Below are 20,251 nucleotides of genomic sequence, written 5' to 3'. Positions count from 1 at the left end.
TGTGTGTGTGTGTGTGTGTGTGTGTGTGTGTGTGTATAGGCATATAAATGGATTGTTATAAGTGAATATATATATATACATCCGTATATAAGCTTTACTGCTTTTGCTTCTCTAGAGAATCCAACCTAAGACAGTGTCCCAAGGTATAGCAAGACCTGGTTTGAGGCACATTACAGCAAAAGCATCTCACAAGCTAAGCCTCCGTGTAGAACGGAGTAGAACTGTGCTCCTTAGAATTTCAATGACTGATTTTTTTTGGAAGTAGATCATGAGACCTTTCTTTCAAATCACCTCTGGGTAGACTCCGGATTAAAAGTCAGGTGTAGTAACTGTTTTACACCACCAGGGCCTCCTGGGGTGGGAAGTAAAGTTGTCTAACTGCAGGGATTCATTCACAATGCCTTAGGCCTCTAATCATCATTTCACAAGCCTGGGTTACCACGAGTCAGAAGTTACTCAACAACAGGTTTGGGGGGTTTGTTAGATTTAAAAATTGGTTCCTAAACCTCTGCAAAAAGGTGACTCATTTTCAATGCTCTGAATCAGGAAGGAGTGCATGAATAATAAAAATCTGATTGTTCATCAGAGGAAAGGCTGGGGCCAAGGAAGGAAGTAATCCATGCTCTGAAAACCACACCACTTTGTGACTAGAAGAGACTAATACATGGGGAGGTGCATGAGAGAATGATCCGTACGAGGCTCGAAGAGCAACGAGCCTGCACCCACTGTTCCCTGGGCTCCCAGTGGGTCCAGCTAGTGTCTGTTGGCCTCTGCCAGTGACCCCAGCATTGTCGTCTACTGATCACGATGGCATTCAAAACTCATACAAGTCTCCTCTGTCTAAGAAAGTAATGTCTGTTCCTCAGGAAGGCTGAGGAACACAATCAGCTGCCAACATACCTGGAGAGCAGAGATGTTAGGCTAACAGGGAATGGGGAAAGAGGAAAGGCCCGTAACTTAGGTTGGGTTCCCCAAAAGAATAATTTGAGGTGAGAATTCTTGCATCAAGTGATTTACTGGAGAAGTGGAAGGGCGAGAAGATGCAAGCAGGATAAGTTCTCAACCAGAAATTCACTTCAGCCTGATCCCCTGGTGGGTACAGGAAAAGGACTAGCTCCATGGTATTCCACCTTGAACCTTTTGTAGCCCTTTATCCATCAGTCAGAAGTCCCTGGGTGGCACAAATGGTCAAGCGCTAGATTACTAACTGAAAGGCTGAAGGTTCAAACCCACCCAAAGGCACTTTGGAGGACCAGCCTGGAGATCTGCTTTTGAAAGGTCACAGCCTAGAAAACACTATGGCACAATTCCACTCTTCGCATGGAATCACCAAGAGTCTGATTCAACTTGCCAGCAATGAACAAAAACCCATCAGTCATGAGCCAAGACATGGGGGCAAGGCACCTATTGCCAGCTGAGGGTAAATCTGCATAGAAGGGACAACTGTGAGCTCCTAGCATCCAACTCTCACAGCAGCTGGGGGACGGGTGTGCCAGCCAGAAAACTAGGCCCCACAGTGTCCACTACACCCCACCTTGGTCAGGCTCTCAGATGGGCAAAGCCGGCAGCACAGAAGCCTGGCAGCACTGGGCCCCGGGCACCTCAGAACCCTTGTCCCACAGTATTTCTTTGTGAGACTAAACAAAGTGGTCTTTGAGAAGATGTCTGCCAGGCCAGCCAGGGAGTGAGGTCAGGAGTGGAAGTGGCAGGCCAGAGCCAGCAAGCTGACCCCAAGTCCCAGCAGGGTCAGCCCTTAAAGGAAGCCCCAGTGTGGTAACACCACAGGACTGGCTCTCCTCCAGCAAAAGAGAGGCTGAGGAAAGTCAGAGGAGGCGGGTAAAATATAAAGAAAAAGAGGAGGAAAAAGAGAAGGGAACGGGAAAATGAGGAGGGGCAGGCTTCGTAGGCCAGAAGCAGTGCAATCACTTTCCTTGTGCAGCTAGGACTACTGGGCCCTGATGCACCATTCCCCAACACTCCTTGACGACTTAGTTCTTCCTTGAGATTTATCAGACATCTCAGCTCCTCCATGAAGCCTCCCAGTCCTCCCCTGTCCACACTGGCTTCTCCAATGGACTCCTAGAACACTCCCTGAGGTTATCTCATTTCTGGAACTGACAGATTCTGCTTCATGTTGTAAATTATCTCAGATAAATTAAAGTGTAGTATTGTTAGTCCTGGTGTGGCGCTGTGAGCTAATGCGTCAGACTGCAAAGTCGTTTGAACTGCAAAGTCAGTGGTTCAAGCTCACCAGCTGCTCCTTGAAAACCCTATACAGGGTCGCCATGGGTTGGAATCAACTCAACGACACTTAACAACAACAACATTGTTAGCTCTGGAGTCCTGATATAGCACTGTGAGATAAGCACTGGACTGCTAACCACAAGGTCAGCAGTTCAAACACACCAGCCACTCCTTGGGAACTCTATCAGAGTCGCTATGAGTCCGAACTGATGTAATGGCATTTAACAACAGTTCTTACAGAATCTATCTCAACTCATGCCTGGCTTAGAGGAGACCTGATTGATCTGTGCTTATGGATGATGTGGCAAAGTGGGAAAGTCCTTGAAGATAAGGACTTCTGTGTGCTTGAGGCAGGGGTTCTAATAATGAGCAAGTACAAAGGCCATGTCTCCAGTGGGGAGAGCAGAGGAGCAACAGGGAAATGGCCGCCATATTTAGGAGATCAAGGGTCAGGCAAATGACTGGCAACTACTCATCTCATGAGCCCCTGCTCGTGACAAAGAACAGAACACAGAACCAGCAGCTCTGAACAAAGACAATGAAGAGCTGGGCTGTCAGCTCTTAGGTATCAGGGATCATGACAGCTATTCATCCACAATGACCTAGTGCCTGGCATAGTGCAGGAGCTCAGGAATGTGTGTCCCTGAGCATCTGGAGGATGTGAGGGTAGCACCACAAGACCCAGACCTGAGGTTCCAGGACACCTACACCCCTGAAATGGTGGGGAAACTGCAAGGAGGCTGGCACTGCTGCCTGGGGATCCTCCCTGAGTTAAGGCTGGAGTTCGCTGAGGACGAACTGTCCCTGCACTGGCGGGAGGCAGGAACTGGGCTGCTGACCCGGGCAGCTTTGTTTTGTGGCTTCAATGGGGCTGACAGCCAAAGGAAACACTCTGGATGGATCCCTCCCATAGTGCCTCACACACACCAGACCAAGCCAAGGAGTGAGAGCCAGCCTTCCTCTCCCCCGGGGCCTCTAGTAGGCTGACTTTAAGCCTCTCCTCTCTCTCCCACTTACTGCCAACCTTCTCCCTATGGGTCTCCCTACCTCAAACGTATTCATTCCTTTGGTACTTTCAGTATGGCATAAGTATTATTAAATATTAAAAGGTAATGAAATGTATTGCTGTTGTTTATGTGTGTGCATCTGTGTGTTCATGACCTCTCTCCCCTCTAACCTCTCCGATTTCTCTATCCTTGTATCTCCCCCTTAAATTCTGTTGGCATTAATCAAGGAAACAATGTGTAAATAATAAAAAGGAGTTGTTTAGTATTATTTGGCATGCTTTAGAATGCCACAGAATTATCTTTCTAATCAAGATTAAAGTTAATGCTAAAGTGAACATCTGTGTGGATTAGCTCAGCTGTCAGAACCCAATGTAAAGAGGCCAATAGGATAAGGGATTTGATCACCCTCAGAGCCAATTAAAATCTTTCTGTTCCATTAAATTCCACAGAATTCATTCATAACCCAATCCAACCAATGTGCAAATAAATGCCTTCCATCAATCTGCCTAAAAGGGATTAAGTCACAGTGGTTTGGGCTCAGCAAAAATCTATCCTCAGTGCCTCAGGAATAACTCAAACTGCCTACAAGGGGGCTTTAAAAATTTGCGGAAAAATTCCATATCTTTCCGTTTCATTTTTTCACAGACTTTTTGAACTCCCTTGATTTGCTTTCTAAGAATAGTATCTGCATGTATGCACAGAGCAAGATAATATGAGAATTAGTTCAACTTCTTCTAGCTGAAGAACTATCCAGGTAATGGTGTTTGGGGCAATGAGCAATCAGCCTGGGATTATCAGTGGGCCTAAAGATTTTACTGAATTTTGCAATGATAAGGACAACTCAGCATCCTAGAGTCAAAAAACTTACAATGGTAATCCCCAGTCTGCAAGCTGAGAATTTCTATGACAACACTCTCCTATAAAACATTCTGTAATCTTGAAATGCTCTGTATCCGTTCTGTCCGATATGGAAGCCACTAGCCACGTGTGAGGGAGTGCTGTAGCTCTGTAGGATAAGCACTGGACTACAAATCACAAAGCCAGCGGTTCAAGCCCACCAGCTGTTCCTCAGGAGAAAGGTGAACTTTCTACTCCCATGGAGACTTACAGCCTCAGAAACTCAATACAGGATCATGGTGAGTTGGGACTGACTCAACGGCACTTAACAAGAAGCCACATGAGCAACAAAGGAACTGAATTCTTTAAGTTTGACTGATTTCAGTGTTAATAGTCACACATCACTACCATACTGAACACAGACCCAAAATCCAAACAAGTAGTAGCAGTAATAATAAATTCTTGTTGCTATGTACCGTGAAGTCAGTTCCGACTCATAGCGACCCTGTACAGGGTTTCCAAGGCTATAAATCTTTACGGGAGCAGAAAGCCTCATCTTTCTCCTGCAGAACTGCTGGTAGTTTCGAACTGCTGACCGTGAGGTTCACAGCCTGATTCGTAACCACTACGCTACCAGAGCTCCTTAATAATAAATTAGTGTCATGCTATTTTCCACTACCCTACACTAGTATGTGCATAATGCAGTATGTCATTTGATTTCTTTACTGCTGCTTCCATGAGCGTTGACAGTCGATCCATGAAGAATGAAGTCCTTGACAACTTCAATCTTTTCTCCGTTGGTAAGAATGTTGTTTATTGGTCCAGTGGTGAGGATTTTTGTTTTCTTTACATTGAGATGCAATCCATACCAAAGGCTGTGCTCTTTGATCTTCATTAGTAAGTATTTTAAGTCCTCTTCACTTTCAGCAAGCAAGGTTGTATAATCTGCATATCACAGGTTTTTAATGAGTCTTCCTCCAATCCTGATGCCACAATTTTCTTCATATAACCCAGGTTCTCATATTATTTGCTCAGCATACAGGTTGAATAAGTATGGTGAAAGAATACAAACCTGTTGCACACCTTTCTTAATTTTAAACCATTCAGTGTTCCCATGTTCTGTTCAAAAAACTGTCTCTTTGTCCACGTACAGATTCCTCATGAGAACAATTAAGTGTTCAGGAATACTCATACTTCACAATGTTGTCCACAGCTTGTCATGATCCACACAATTGAAAGCCTTTGCGTAGTCAATAAAGCACAGGTAAACATCTTTCTGGTATTCTCTGCTTTCAGTCAAGAGCCACCGGATATCAGCAATGATATCCCTCATTCCACAGCCTTTTCTGAATCCGGCTTGAACCTCTGGCAGTTCTCTGTCAATGTATGCTTGCAGCTGTTTCTGTATTACCTTTAGTAAAACTTTACTCGAATGGGATATCAAGGAGATTGTCCAATGATTTCCGCATTCCATTGGATGCAAATACGGATCTCTTCCAATCAGTTGGCCAGATAGTTGTCTTCCAAATTTCTTGGCATAGATAAGTGAGTGCCTCCTGTGCTGCCTCACTTTCTTGAAAGATTTCAATTGTTATTCCATTAATTCCTGGTGCCTTTTTCTTTGACAATTCCTTCAATGAACCTCGGACTTCTTCCTTTGGTATCATTGGCTCATGATCATATATGCTACCTCTTGAAATGGTTGAACATCAACCATTACCTTTTGATACAGCGACTCTGTGTATTCCTTCCATCTTCTTTTGATGCTTTCTGCATCATTCGATAATTTGCCCAGAGAATCATTCAATAACAAAAGTAGAGGCTTGAATTTTTTTTTCAGTTCCCCCAGCTTGAGAAATGCTGAGCGTGTTCTTCCCTTTTGGTTTTCTGATTCCAGACCTTTGCACATTTCATTGTAATATTTGACTTTGTCTTCTCGAGCTGAACTTTGAAATTTTCTGTTCAGTTCTTGTATCTCTTCATTTCTTCCACTTGCTTTAGCATCTCTATGCTGGAGAGCAAGTTTCAGTGTCTCTTCTGACATCCATTTTGATCTTTTCCTTTTTTGTTGTCTTCTTAATGACTTTTTGCTTTCTTCCTGTATGATGTTCTTGATGTCATCCCACAACTCTTCTGGTCTTCGGTCTTTAGTGTTTAAGCAAATCCGCCTCACAAGATCTTTTTCAAGTGTTGAAGAGCAAAGATGTCAGCTTGAGGACTAAGGTGTGCCTGACCATGGTATTTTCAATAACCTCCTATGCATGTAAATAACCTCCTATGAATAAGGAAGACCGTAGAAGAATTGATGTTTTTGAGTTATGGTATTGGAGGAGAATATTAAAAGTGCCATGGGCTGCCAAAAGAACAAACAGATCTATGTTGGAAGAAGTGCAGCCAGAGTGCTCCTTGGAGGCCAGGATGGCCAAACTTCGTCTTTCATACTTCGGACATATTGCCAGAAGGGACCAGTCACTGGAGAAGGATATCATATTTAGAGAAAAAGAGGAAAACCCCCAGCAAGATGTATTGGCAAAGTTGCAGCATCAATGGGCTCAAGCGCGGCAACAATAGTGAGGTTGTTGCCCAGAACTGGGCAGTGTTTCGTTCTGTTGTGCATAGGGTTGCTATGAGTTGGTAACGACTTGATGGTACCTAACAACAACAACAATACTACTATTTCCATGTGTCTTGAGATGAAAAGATAAATTCATATAAAATTTTTACTAACTTTGCTATACTTTCTGATATCATGTCTTTCTCTAAATCTGTAAATACTAAAAATGTAATTACCATTAGTCAGTGATTTTTCAAACCTTAACAACAACAACATACTACTTTTCAGACATTGTTCCAAGTATATTATATCTTACTATATACATGTTGTTGTTGTTAAGTGCTGTCAAGTCGGTTGCGACTCAGCGGCCCTGTATAGGGTTTCCAAGGAGTAGCTGTTGAGTTGGAATCACCAACCTTGCTGTTCAAACAGAACTTGCAGTCCAGTGCTATCCTACAGTGCCACACCAGGACTCCAACTGTATACATATATACAACTATTTCCACACATTTCAAGAAGAAAAGATAACTTCATATAAAATTTTTACTAGGTTTGCTATACTTTGATATCATGCATTTTTCTAAATCTTTCAGTACAAAAATGTAATTACCATCGGTCAGTGATTTTTAAAACCTTAAAAAGCAATTGGTTCTTATACTCAAAAGATTAGGAACTGGGGATGTAAAAAAACAAAAAAAAGAAGAGAAAGGGAAAAAAATTAGCAGAGGGAGCAGATAAAAGGAAGAAAGAAAAGAAACAGTGCTCACCTTGAGGTCAGCCCACTTGTGCCCCTGCTGTTCTCAGCGAGAAGCATTCTAGAACAGAGTCATTTTTGTACACCCACTAGTAACGACACAGGGACAGGCAGTGTTTTCGTTTTTCTGCCATTGGAGTAGAACATGGTCCACTCACCTCTGCCCCTAGGCTTTCCTGTGTGTCTACCTGAGTTCTTTTCTGTGCCACCTCCAGCCCTTGGCCTGTTTCCAGAGGTGTGTGTGTGAGCGAGTGTGGATAACGGGGGGACAGTAGGCCACGCAGCGCTACTCACCCGAGCACATCTCCCCCTTGTAGCGCGCGCAGGAGAAGTCATCGCACTCGCAGTACTTGCCGGTGATCTTGCCAAAGTCACTGTTGTAGCAGACACACTGGCCACACAGACACTCGCCCCGCTGGCTGCAGACAGGCTGGCCCTCCCGGGGGCTGCACTCGTCCTGCTGCGAGGGCCGGTAGTCCTCCTCTGAACACTCACACTGGGATCCCAGCCAGCCGGGCCCACAGCGGCACACCCCACACTCAAAGGTCCCATTGCCATTGTTGCAGCGAGAGCTGTGTGGCTCAGCCTGGGCCTGGCAGGCACAGTCACAGTCGAAGGTCACCTGGATGGTGAGACTGTCTTTGAAGCCCACGGGTTTGATGGTGAAGGACTTCTCCTTCTCTTGGGGACAGCCACGCACCTTGGCCTCGATGCTGAAGCTCACCTTGATTGTAAAGCAAAATCTCATTTAGACACACGAGGGCCCTGGAGGGAAAAGCAGCTGTCCCTGCCCTGCTAAGGAGGACCCAGGGGCAGATTACTCAGTAACTGTGGTAAGCACAGGTTCTTGTTGTTGTTTAGTGCCACTGAGTAGGTTCCAACTCATAGCGATCCTGTATAGGCTTTCCAAGGAACAGCTAGTGTGTTTGAACCACCAACTCGTGGTTGTTAGCAGTCCAGTACTTATCCTACAGCCTCACACCAGGACTCCTTATTTCTTAATCTCTAGTGCGACACTGAATGGAGTCCTGGTGTGGCGCTGTGGGTTAATGCGCCAGACTGCAAAGCCATTTGAACTGCAAGGTCGGCAGTTCAAGGTCACCAGCTGCTCCTCGGAAACCCTATACAGGGTCGCTATGGGTTGGAACCAACTCAACAGCACTTAACAACAACAACAAGTGTGATGCTGAATGGAGTCCTGGTGTGGCACTGTGGGTTAATGCGCTGGACTGTAAGTTTGGTTTGAACTGCAAGGTTGGTGGTTCTAGCTCACCAGCCACTCCTCAGAAACCCTACACAGGGTCACTATGGGTCGGAACTGACTAGATGGCACTTAACAACAACAACAGTGTGACATTGCAGGATAATGCACTAGACCACAAGATCAGTTTGAACTTCAAGATCAGCAGTTCAAACCTACCAACCGCTCCTCAAACCCTTATACAGGGTGGCCATGAGTTGGAACCCATTCAATGGCACTTAACAAAAGTGAATCATTTCACATGTTTTTCAGCACATCCCATGGGAAACTGGTCACTTCAGATTAGTAAGTGAGCACAAGTAAGCCTGTGCTTACCTTGCTTATCGGGTAATCCACCCCTGAGAATACTGGTCTTATCCTCCTGGGACCTGAGGCTCCTCAGCCTTCCCACTACCACAGGCTGCAAAGCAAACACGCGTGCACTGGGCAGTTTTGCCATTGTGACATGTCTGGCTGGGTTCAGAGACACTGCTTACAGTCATACAGTAAAAACCCACTTTAGAAATCCACATGTGAAACAAACCAGCCCAAGTGAAACAGAGCCTGTGATCTTTTAAACACTCTGACCAATCGACTGCACTGGCTACAGCATCACACCAGGAGCCCATGAGCATTGGCAAGTGTAACGTCACTGAGGGCCTGTTCAGTTTGCTAAGGCAATGCCTAGCACATGGTTTTGTTATTAGGTACCATCTAGTCAATTCCGTCACAGCAACTTCCTGTGACACAGGAGAACTGCTCCATGAGGTTTGGTTTGGTTCTTAAAATCTTTCATATTTGCAAATGATTTAAAAATTACGTAGAAAAGAGTAAGACAAAATTAAAAAAAAAAACAAAAAACATATCTATAACCCTTTACTCAAATTCACCTTGTTCTATCTCTCGACATATATACATAGTTTCATATCTTCTATCTCTCTGATTCATACTTATCATTCTTTTTACTGAACTCATAAGGTTTTCTAGGCTGTAATCCTACAGAGTTGAGGGTGAGTTTGAATCACCAAGTGCTTAACCATTGTGCCACTAGAGATCCTTGTCTGGCATACAGTCTCAAAAAATATTTATGGAATCAATAACACTGCCATTTTTATCATGGGAGGAAAACAGAGATATTACCTGTGGGGAGAGCTGAAGGGTAGTTAGGGACTGAAGGTTAGAAATATTTTTGTTTGCAATCAACTCCATATAAGCAAACAGAGGTACTCTAAATGCAAATTAAAAAACAAAAATCTTGAGAGTAAAGTTCACTTATAGACAGAACCGATGGTTTCGGCGCTAGAAGCCTCAGAAGAAAAGAGTGGCGGCTCCGCTGCATCTAACTTGTCATGACCTTCGAGAAGAAGGTACAGGGAAGGAAGGGTGGAGTGGCACCCACAGATGCTCCAGACAGTAAGTCAATTCAGAGTGGCAGCTTCTGTCCCGGAAAAGCCCACCTCACCGTGTCTCCAATCTTGAGTCCAACACACGACTTGAGGCCAGGGATGACCTCGTTGTTGAGGCATGTAGCATTGAAGGATAGAGACAGCTCCTCAGGGAGGTCACGCACTTCCAGCTCTACTTTAGAGCGGATTTTCTAAGCAGAAAGAGGCAAAAATAGGTGAGAGATTGGGCTGCGAAGAAATCACCAAGAACCAGTTCCATCCTAAGTCCTGGGCTCTCCCTGGTTCTGCCAGATGTTGATGTTTGCTTGGAAGCTTCCATGTTGTTGTTGGTTCTGATCTACAGCGACCCAGTATAAGGTTTCCAAGGAGTAGCTGGTGAGCTTGAACCTCCAACCTTGTGGTTCAAACCAACTTTGCAGTTCAGTGAATTAACCCACAGTGCCACACCAGAACTCCTGGAAGCACCTGCTATATATCTTGCCCAGAAAACTGCTCTTCTCCCTGTCCCAATTCTAGCTAGGTGAGTCTGAGTAAAATCTAAACCAGCAACATCCTTCTGCAGGCCTGATGGTGCACAAAGTAGGAGACCTAACACTAGCCACCTTGGGTAGTGACGCAAGCTAAGTTTTACACAGCCTTGCTTTCCCCATGAGTCAGCTCCCCCTTTTCCCCTGTGGTTAGAACCCAGTACTCCCTTACTCTGAGCCCTTCAATCCCAGGGTCTTGCTGTCTCTTCATCTAGCCATGATTCCATCCACATCCCAACTCTCCCTTCTATCTCCTCTAAACTCTTCACCAGTTGTCCCTGCTATTCCCAGGTATTCCTTTCTAAATTTTTTTTTTTTTTTAGAAGGCCACATTTCTTCAATGCTGGCCATCACCTGGCCTCTGGGGACATAAGAGAAAAGAAATAAGGCTACGTGCTAGACTGGAAACCAGTACCTCAAAATATGAGCCCTGTTGGGTAATATCGAGAAAAAAAAAAAAACCTCTCAGCAGGCCCATTTCTCATTGAAGATGCTCACCCCATAGGCGTCAACGATGAGCTGGAGGACATTGCTGGAATCTGCAGACAGAATCCCCACTGTAGTCCCTGGGATGAGCTCACTATAATTCTAAAACGAAAAACAAAGATGCCTAGGACTGGCCTGAGGAAGGTGGTGGTCTCCAAAGGTGCTCCCCAAATCAGATGGAAGGTTTTGAAATGAAAATAAGGGGGAGGCATTGAATGGTTTACTTGTCACTACTGGAAGTTTTTCAGCCTGACCAAAATTACAGAGAGCCTTTTAAATCCCTCACCCCACTAAATTACCTCCCGTCCAGCAATGAGAAAATCCACACACCCTTCCTGGTAGGTTCAAGATTGGAAGAGACAGGCTCACAGACAGGAACCTTTAACTCCTGGAGAGAGGTTAGTAGAGGATCTTTCCTGATTAGGGATCATGAACAATGCTACCATGATGTCATCATCCAAGTACAATTTCCCGTGGTCTAGTTCCCTAGCTCAGATCCTCCCACGACAGGTCCCACTCCAGGAAGCTCCAAAGGCATAGTCACCTGGTAGAGATTGACTACATTTTCAGTCACTGCAAAGATCAAATTGATGTTTTTTTGTGACAATTTCTCAGTCATCAGTCCCAGAGAGGGATAATCCTAAAGAAAAAAAAGAAAGAGAAATTAGGGTTAGTAGAGAAATCTGGTAGCTATTGGCTGCTAACCAAAAGGTTGGTAGTTCAAACCCACCCAGCAAAACCACAGGAGAAAAACCTGGAGAGCTGTTCCCATGAAGATTATAGCCTAGAAATCCCTATGGATCAGCTCTACTCTGTCACATGGGTCACTATGAATCAAAATTGACTCCATGACACCTAACAAGAGAGAAATCCACACAGGATTCCAAGCCTTAGAATTTGGCTGATTTAAGCTGTGGCCCAGACAGTTGTTACTGCGGTTGTTGTTAAGTGCCGTTAAGTTGGTTCCAACTCATAGCAACCCTGTATAGGGTTTTGGAGGAACAGCTGGTGAGTTTGAACCATTGACCTTGCAGTCCAAACCGTCCTTGTGGTAGTACTTAAATCTTTTCCCCTCACGATCAAAGGAAGGCAAGAACGTAGGTAACTGATCATTTGGAACCAAACGTAACTGTGAACTCTAGGGACAGATGAAGAGTTCCAGGCTGTTGGTGCCAAAACTGAGCACCTTGATTCTTCCTCCCCTAATTTACTACATTAACAACACTACAGAGCAGATTTCATAGGACGGGCAATGGGCTGGGTCTCATTGTTTTGAAGCCTCTGACAAGTGTGTTGCCTGAGTTATTCATGATCCTCCAGTAGGTGGTCTCAACTTTCCTTTCCAACCATTCACTGGCGTGCTCACTTTCATTCACTACTGACCTGGAACGCTCCTGTTCTCCATCTTGAGTGGCCTCCTTCCTTAGAGCACAGCTCAAGTCTGCCAACTCCAGGAAGGCTACCTTGACCATCCCAGCTTATAAGGAGCTTTCCTCTTTTTGAGTACCAACTGTCACTATTGATTGTGCTACCCATTTAAAAGTAACCATGTATCCTGTGTCATTAATAAGTCCTTAGATCCTTTCTACTCAACTAACCAAAGATTTCCTAAGGGTTGTTGTTGTTATTAGGTGCCATCGAGTCGATACCAACTCATAGCGACCCTATGTACAACAGAACGAAACATTGCCCATTCCCGGGCCAATCTCACAATCGTTGGTATGTTTGAGCCCATTGCTGCTGCCACTGTGCCAATCCATCTTGCTGGGGATCTTCCTCTTTTTCTCTGACCCTCCACCTTAGTAAACATGATATCCTTCTTCAGTGACTGGTCCCTCCTGACAATATGTCAGAAGTATGAGAGACAAAGTTTGGCCATCCTGGCCTCCAAGGAACACTCTGGCTGCACTTCTTCCAACATGGATCTGTTGGTTCTATTGGCAGCTCCTGGCAATTTCAATATTCTCCTCCAACACCATAACTCAAAAGCATCAATTCTTCTATGGTCTTCCTTATTCACTGTCGAACTTTTGCATGCATATGAGGTTAATGAAAATACCATGGCTTTGGTAAGGTGCACCTTAGTCCTCAAGCTGACGTCTTTGCTCTTCAACACTTCAAAAAGGACCTTAATATCTTTGTCTCCTTTAGACTCTGGTATGATGATGTCTTGCAGATGAGATGTCAAAGGTTGCTGTCTCAATTATTGCCTGGTACTGCCTAGCTTGACTATGGCTAACACCAAGAAACTCAAGCAACACTGAGGATGGTGGTGAATTGTGAACATGTTCATGGGATCCTGGATATAGGATAAGCTTAAGAAATCATGCAGTGAGTCTCCTGCCTTTACTCAAGTATACATTTAAACTACCTAGACTAGATAGCTATTAGATTGTCTTTAAGAGATAAAGAGTTTGCACTTTCCTTCAGGTACCCAGAGTATCATGAGGGAGACTGATAAGTCCTGCCATCCATGCTTTTGATGTTATTTGTCCTTTTCTCTCTTCCTTTTTCAAATAACCATAAATGCGCACAGTATTCCAAGAAGGGGATAATCAGGACCGAGAAGAAAGGAAGGGTTTCTTCCCAGTTAAACCTATGACAGTCCTTTGGGTTCATCCTGGATGCCATGATGCTGTTACTAGTGCTGGGGTGGTATACATTGTAGTAACACTGACCTCCGCCAGGGGCATTACTAATGGCTGTGCAGGTTATACCCTAGATGACAGTTCCAGTTGGGAGGAAAAGTTGAAACCAAGTCCTGCACCCAGCTTGGAAGAAGGACTTTCGTTTTCATATTCATACTGAGACACTGCCTGGTTAGGACAGAGAGAATAGGAACCACAGATGGTACCAGACATCTCACCATGGTTGTAGAGGCAGAGTAATAGTTGTCACTGCCAATGTGGCACTGCCCGTCATTGGGCTGGACAATCCCTGCCAGCCTTCCATCCAGTGCTATATGAGTCTTGGCATCAGTAGTAAACACCAGCAAGTGAGATGCATCATTTCTCCAGCCAATCTTATCCTGTTTTTTAAAAAAGGCAAAGGAGACAGAGCAATTTAGTCATGTTAATTAATAGAAAACAAAGACCTTCCTGCCTGAAGGGCTGGGCAAATCTTCTTGGAGAAGGGCATCAATCCTAGTCCTAGAAACCCAAGGTTCCAACTCAGGGGTTTCTATTAACTTAGGAAAACAGTCTCATAGCTGATGCAGCTGCCTAACACCCTTTTCAGTTCCACACATAACTCTTACAGTGGCAGTCAAATTGCCCACCTGTAACCATAAAGCTTGACTGGGCTCAAAGAAATCCCATCTCTACATCTGCCAACTTGACACAGGTTACATTAACCCAGCTTCAACTTTGAACATGCCCTGAGAAGATGGGAAGATGCTCTTCCCAGAAAATATCTGTAATCATTGAGGTCCAAGGAATGTCAGCTTTGGTCAAAGGTGATTATTGCTCATACCTGCCCACAGCTGTGCTTCATTCTTATGTCTAACTTCACACAGGAATCCCACAGGGTTGAGCCACTTCCTTCCCCATCATTTCCCACACCAACCACACCCGGTCCACCAATCCCTCCCCACTCACATCACAGACTGTAGCCTGCATGATGGCATCAAAGCCACCCTCCGGGGCATCTCGGTTTCGTGACACACTCTGCTTCTTCACTTCCTCATTGAAGCGGGCCACCTGGTCAGTTAGCGTCAGCACATGTTTGTAGCCAAACATGGGCAAGCAGGTGGTCTTCATACTGTGGAAGAATGGGAGATCATTGAACCACACTCTGATGGAAAAGGTGAGATAGAGAAAAGGTGAGAGAAGGAAGGTGGGATGCAAATATGGATAGTTATATGTCCACATCAGTTCTATACATGAGGGGGCTTCACAAAGTTCATGGGAAAATTCCATTATCTTTTCATTCAATTTTTCCATGAACTTTTTGAAGCCCCCTTGTAGAGAACCCAACCAGTTCAGACATCAAACTTCAAGTTATCTGAGGCCTCGCATCAACCTCACCTCCAGCTAGCCTAGGGGATAAAAGAATGTGCTGTGAAAACAGACTCCCTGGGTTCTAATCCCAGCCCCACTATTTATTTGTTAGGGGAATGCAGGCAAGCTCCCTAAACCTAATCTTTGGAAAGGAGTGACAATATCTCTTAAGAGCTGTTTGAGGCTTAAAGACGCTAATACATGTAAACCATGGTCTAATTGGTGCTATCCTCTAATACTTAGATTTCTCTCTAAGTGACATTCCTGCTGCTTATTGCTGTCACAACAGGAAACCATCAAGTCACTTCTGACCCATAGCAATCCATACAGTTTCTGAGACTAAATCTTGAAAGGAGCAGAATGCCTCATCTTTTTCCCACAGAGTTGCTGATAGATACAAACTGTTAAAGAGCTTGCGGTTAGCAGTCCAATGCATGACCCACTACACTACCAAGGTTCCTTAAAGGATCACTAACACACCAATAAAGCAAAAGTTGATCAGTAAATTAATATGCTTGAACAATCAATAAATTGCTAAATCAGTCCAACAGGGACATTGCTGTCTCTAACCTAAAGATTTGTTAATTGATGACTGATGTCTTTACTGAAGGACCTTACAACCCTGACAAAAGGTTAAAAGCCACATCATACACCTTTGAAAACTAAAGAGTAAATTCATACCTTGGTAGGCTCTACAACCATCATTTTAAATTATAACAATCCATGGATTTGTGCAATCTCCATCAACTACATAAATAAACTTTCAGTTATAAACCAAAGGATCAATAGAAGCCCAATCTATCAATTTACAGACTATTAAATGAAGTCCTGGTGTGAAGCACTAAACAGTTAACTACAATGTCAGAGGTTCAAAGCTGCTCCTGAAAAACACTATACAAAGTTGCTATGAGTCTGAACAGACTCAACAGCACTTAACAACAATCCAGGGTTCAATGTTGTCTAAACGCTTTGATATTCCTCTAGGAATTAATTTTTAGGGTTTTTCGCCCTGTAGGACTCATCCCTTTGATGATGAGTACAATGATGACAACACAACCAGGGAAGCAATTCTTTTGAAATCACCCTCTATTTACTTATCCATAAATTTCTCTCTACTTCTTACCACATTTCTCTTACCTTCTTTTTTGCCTCCTGTGTATTCATGACCAAGACCAAGAAGCTAATGAATTTCTCTTTCCAGGTCTCCAAGAAGCCTTGGACTCTATTGACACAACACTCCAGATCAACAGACTAGCCCGTTTGCCAGGAAAATCAAAGAAATATGGTTTGGCCAGCAAGTGGCCAACAAAGCTGCCCAAAACTAGAACTAGGAACCATGACTTGGTCCTGCCTAGGCCAATAGAGAAGGGTGCTGCTCCGGCTCCTGGAGAGACTTACTCATAGCAAGGGTTTTTGAGGGCCTCTGGTGGAGAGATGTACATATATGGTGACACAGGCTTGTCCACAAAGGCGCCAAAGCCAATACGCAGGTTACTGGTGAGCTTACGCATCTGGGAAGCCAGCTTGGTGCCCAGGCTCTGGATGCTCCATAGATCATCCTTCATAGAGTAGGACAGGTCCATCAAGTAGTAGATGTCCACGGGGTAATCCTCCACCTGCCGCACTTGGACAGAGAAACTCTTCGAATCATCTGGAATACAGCAGGATATTAGTTTTTCTCCACTGCTCCCTCTGATATTTAATAAGTGAATTTGGGCACAGTTGAAACTGACTCCTTGACTAAAGCAGACTTGAAAGTTCTGAAACTCCCTCTCCTCTCCCCTTGCAAATTCTATTCCTCTTCAGTCTTGAGCTTCCTATTTTATCCTCTTCTTTACCATTCTAAATATTACCACCCTCTCTAAATCTCCACCTATCAAAACCTTAGGGTCGCGAGGATCTCCCACCCTGAGTCACAGAGATTTTAGCAGTTACTGCATATACTTCAGATTCTGTAGAAAGGAAAGAAGTGGTTCTTCCCTTCTTTAAATCCAAGGCATCTAACACATGCCTTGCCTTGCATAAAATAGGCAGTTTTACTTTTTTTTTTTACTTAATTGGATAGTCAAAATTAACAATTCAAAAAGCACCCTTATCCTAATCCCGCCTTCATTGTCAGCTCCTCTTTATTCTGCCTCAGTCTCTTATGGAAATGGGGCTGACAGATTGCCTTCTCAGTCTACAGCTAATCTGAGTCTCAACACAAAACTATAAGATAGATAAAACCTGCCATGGGGGGAAAAGAAGGAACAAACTTATTTTTTTTTTTAGTACCTACACTGTAGGATAAGGCACTAGATCACAAAAGTCCCTTTGAAATGAAACGTAAAGTTTGAGGTTCAAACCCACCAGTCGCTTCTCGGAAACACTATACAGCAGGAGTGGGGAACATCTTTTTCTGCCAAAATTTATTACATTTTCAGGCCAGACAAAATTATCAACTTAAAAACTAGCCTGCTATATTTGGTCAAACAATTAACCCACCCCTAACGCGACTCCTGGTTTGGCGCTGTGGGATAATTAATGCACAGGACCACAAGATCAATTTGATCTGCAAGGTCAGCAGTTCAAACTCACCAGCTGCAACTCAGAAACCCTATACAGGGCCACTATGAATCGGAACTCACTCAACGGCACTTAATAACAACAACAATGTAATGTCTGGAACTGCAGTTGTCTTGGCAGGGCCAGACCAAATGATTTTTCGGGCCTTATATGGACAGTGGGCCAGATGTTCCACACCCCTTCTTTACAGAGTTGCTATGAGTTGGAACCGACTCGATGGCACTTAATAACAATTGTCTGGAGTGTTATGTAGTTTTCCTAAGGTCACGTAGTTTTCCAAAGGTCATATAGCTAATATATGGCGGAGTCAAAATTCAAACTTAGATCACTGACTTCACCTTTAGTGGTGTCCCGACACCTTCCATTTTCTTCCATTCTCCTGCCCACGTTTCTTCATCCCCAGCCTCTTGTTTCCCCACAACACCTCTTTTTGGAGCTGCTTCCCCAAGACAATTTCTGTTTATGCCTTATGCTCTGTGCCCACCTATACAGGAGCTCTCCTTAAGATGAAGTCTCCTTACCTGGTCGTAGCCAGAGAGCAATCCTCTGGGGGCTGACTTGAGTAACCTGGGAGCTATCTCCAGAGCCCTTGTCACTGAGAGGTCTAGCTTCCAGTATACGGGCCTCACTAATCGGGAACTCAATGTAATCCAGGGCACAGTTGTCCTTCAGCAGGTTCTCCTTCAAATTACAGCGGGGTGTGCCCACAGGCAGAGCCTATAAAACAAGAACCCAACGAGAAACCCTATGATCAAAGCTTACGTGCCCTTCTGCCTCCCTGACACCTTCCAGTGGCCTAGAGTTTGTCCAACACTTTGAAGCTCAACCATCAATGAACTTATGTGATCTTCCTAGGCTAATACCTAGGCCCACTGAACAGAAAGGCTGAATGAGTGACTGCTCATAGACTGCTAACTAGGATCTACTAGGATCTACTAGGTTCTTGATCAAAATGTCAAAGCCGTTTCTTTGAGCCTTGGTTTCCTTGCTTGCAAGATAAAAAGACAAGATGACATGGTAAGATGCCTGTAAAATTCAGGTGTTTTTTTTTTAACTGTAAACTGAAACCCATTTATAAGTCCCAAAATCAATTTAGTGGTTCTCACCATCATTTTATTAAATAAAATGAAATTGAATCAAATAGAAAAGCTCAAAGTGTACCTGTAGCAAAAGGAGGTATTGTTTCATGAAGCATTTATATAATGAGAGTGGAGTATACTATGTATAATAATGATGTATGATACTTTCCTTTACAGGTAAGGCTCAAAACCATTTGGGAAGTTGTATCAGTCACTGGCTACACTGTGAAATTCACGAGGGCATGGTCTGTGTGTCTTGTTCCTGAGCTATTCCCAGCGCTCTGCACATAGGAGAGGGGAGAAGGAAGTATCACAAGGCAGTAGAAGAAAGAAGTTAAGAGTTCAGGAGTAGATTCCCCAAGACGAAGTCCTAGCTTTTGTTGCTGTTAATTGCCAGAGAGAGTCAGCTCCAACTCGCGACACCCCCTTGCACAACAAAACAGACTGTTGTCTTGTCCTGTTGTCATCTTCATGAGAATTGCTCTATCTACTTAAGTCCATTGTTGTGGGCACCGGATTTTGAGTGCCTTCCAATCAAGGGGGCTCATCTACCTGTACTATATTGGGCAGTATTCTGCCATGTTCTAGCTATTTACTAGGGGGAGTCCTGGTGTTGCGCTGTGGGTTAATGCACCAGACTGCAAAGCCGTTTGAACTGCAAGGTTGGCAGTTCAAGCTCACCAGCTGCTCCTCGGAAACCCTATACAGGGTTGTTATGGGTCGGAATCAACTCAACAGCACTTAACAACAATACAACAACAAACTTCAAGTCAAGATGCTCTGGTAGCATAGTGGTAACGATTCGGGCTGCTAATCTCACAGTCAGCAGTTCCGCGGGAGAAAGAAGAGGCTTTCTGCTCCTATAAAGATTTACAGCCTCGGAAACCCTGTGCAGGGTCACTATGAATCGGAACCAACTCTACAGCACCTAACAACAACAACAAACTTCAAGTCAAGATGCTCTGGTAGCATAGTGGTAACGATTCGGGCTGCTAATCTCACAGTCAGCAGTTCCGCGGGAGAAAGAAGAGGCTTTCTGCTCCTATAAAGATTTACAGCCTCGGAAACCCTGTGCAGGGTCACTATGAATCGGAACCAACTCTACAGCACCTAACAACAACAACAAACTTCAAGTCTTGCTTCCTTTGTTCTAACATGATAAGCACTGGACTGCGAACCACAAGGTCCGAGGTTCGAACCCACCAACCGCTCTGTATGAGAAAGATGAGGCTTTCTGCTCCCATGAAGATTTAAAGCCTCGGAGACTCTATACAAGGCCATTGAGTCAGAACTGACTCAACAGCACTTAACAACAACATGAACATAAATAATAACTGTTGTCATTAAGTGTCATTGAGTCGGTTATGACTCATAAAGATTTCAGAGGAGCAACTTGTGGGTTTGTTAGCAGTCCAGTGCTTATCTTACAGCAGCATACCAAGCAACCTTATATGTTGTTGTTAAGTGCCATCGAGTCGGTTCCGACCCATAGTGACCCTGTACAGGGTTTCCAAGGGTGTAAATCCTTACGGGAGTAGAAAGCCTCATCTTTCT

General features: G+C 44.2%; 1 protein-coding gene across 1 annotated transcript in view; it reads right to left on the bottom strand.

Moving 5' to 3' along the window:
• ITGB3 (integrin, beta 3 (platelet glycoprotein IIIa, antigen CD61)) overlaps positions 1-20,251 on the bottom strand; it is an 84,621-nt gene that overhangs the window by 13,371 nt on the left and 50,999 nt on the right. Inside the window, exons 3-10 of the mRNA XM_006833553.1 lie at positions 18,140-18,335; positions 16,452-16,704; positions 14,652-14,814; positions 13,922-14,083; positions 11,600-11,695; positions 11,068-11,157; positions 10,099-10,233; positions 7,691-8,120 (exon numbers count right to left, since the gene is read on the bottom strand). Coding sequence (XP_006833616.1) covers positions 7,691-8,120; positions 10,099-10,233; positions 11,068-11,157; positions 11,600-11,695; positions 13,922-14,083; positions 14,652-14,814; positions 16,452-16,704; positions 18,140-18,335 — 1,525 coding nt within the window. The remainder of the gene's footprint in view (positions 1-7,690; positions 8,121-10,098; positions 10,234-11,067; positions 11,158-11,599; positions 11,696-13,921; positions 14,084-14,651; positions 14,815-16,451; positions 16,705-18,139; positions 18,336-20,251) is intronic.

The sequence above is a fragment of the Chrysochloris asiatica genome, unplaced genomic scaffold (genome assembly GCF_000296735.1).
Source record: "Chrysochloris asiatica unplaced genomic scaffold, ChrAsi1.0 scaffold00007, whole genome shotgun sequence".
Lineage (NCBI taxonomy): Eukaryota > Metazoa > Chordata > Mammalia > Afrosoricida > Chrysochloridae > Chrysochloris > Chrysochloris asiatica.
This window is presented reverse-complemented; position numbering and strand designations above follow the sequence as displayed.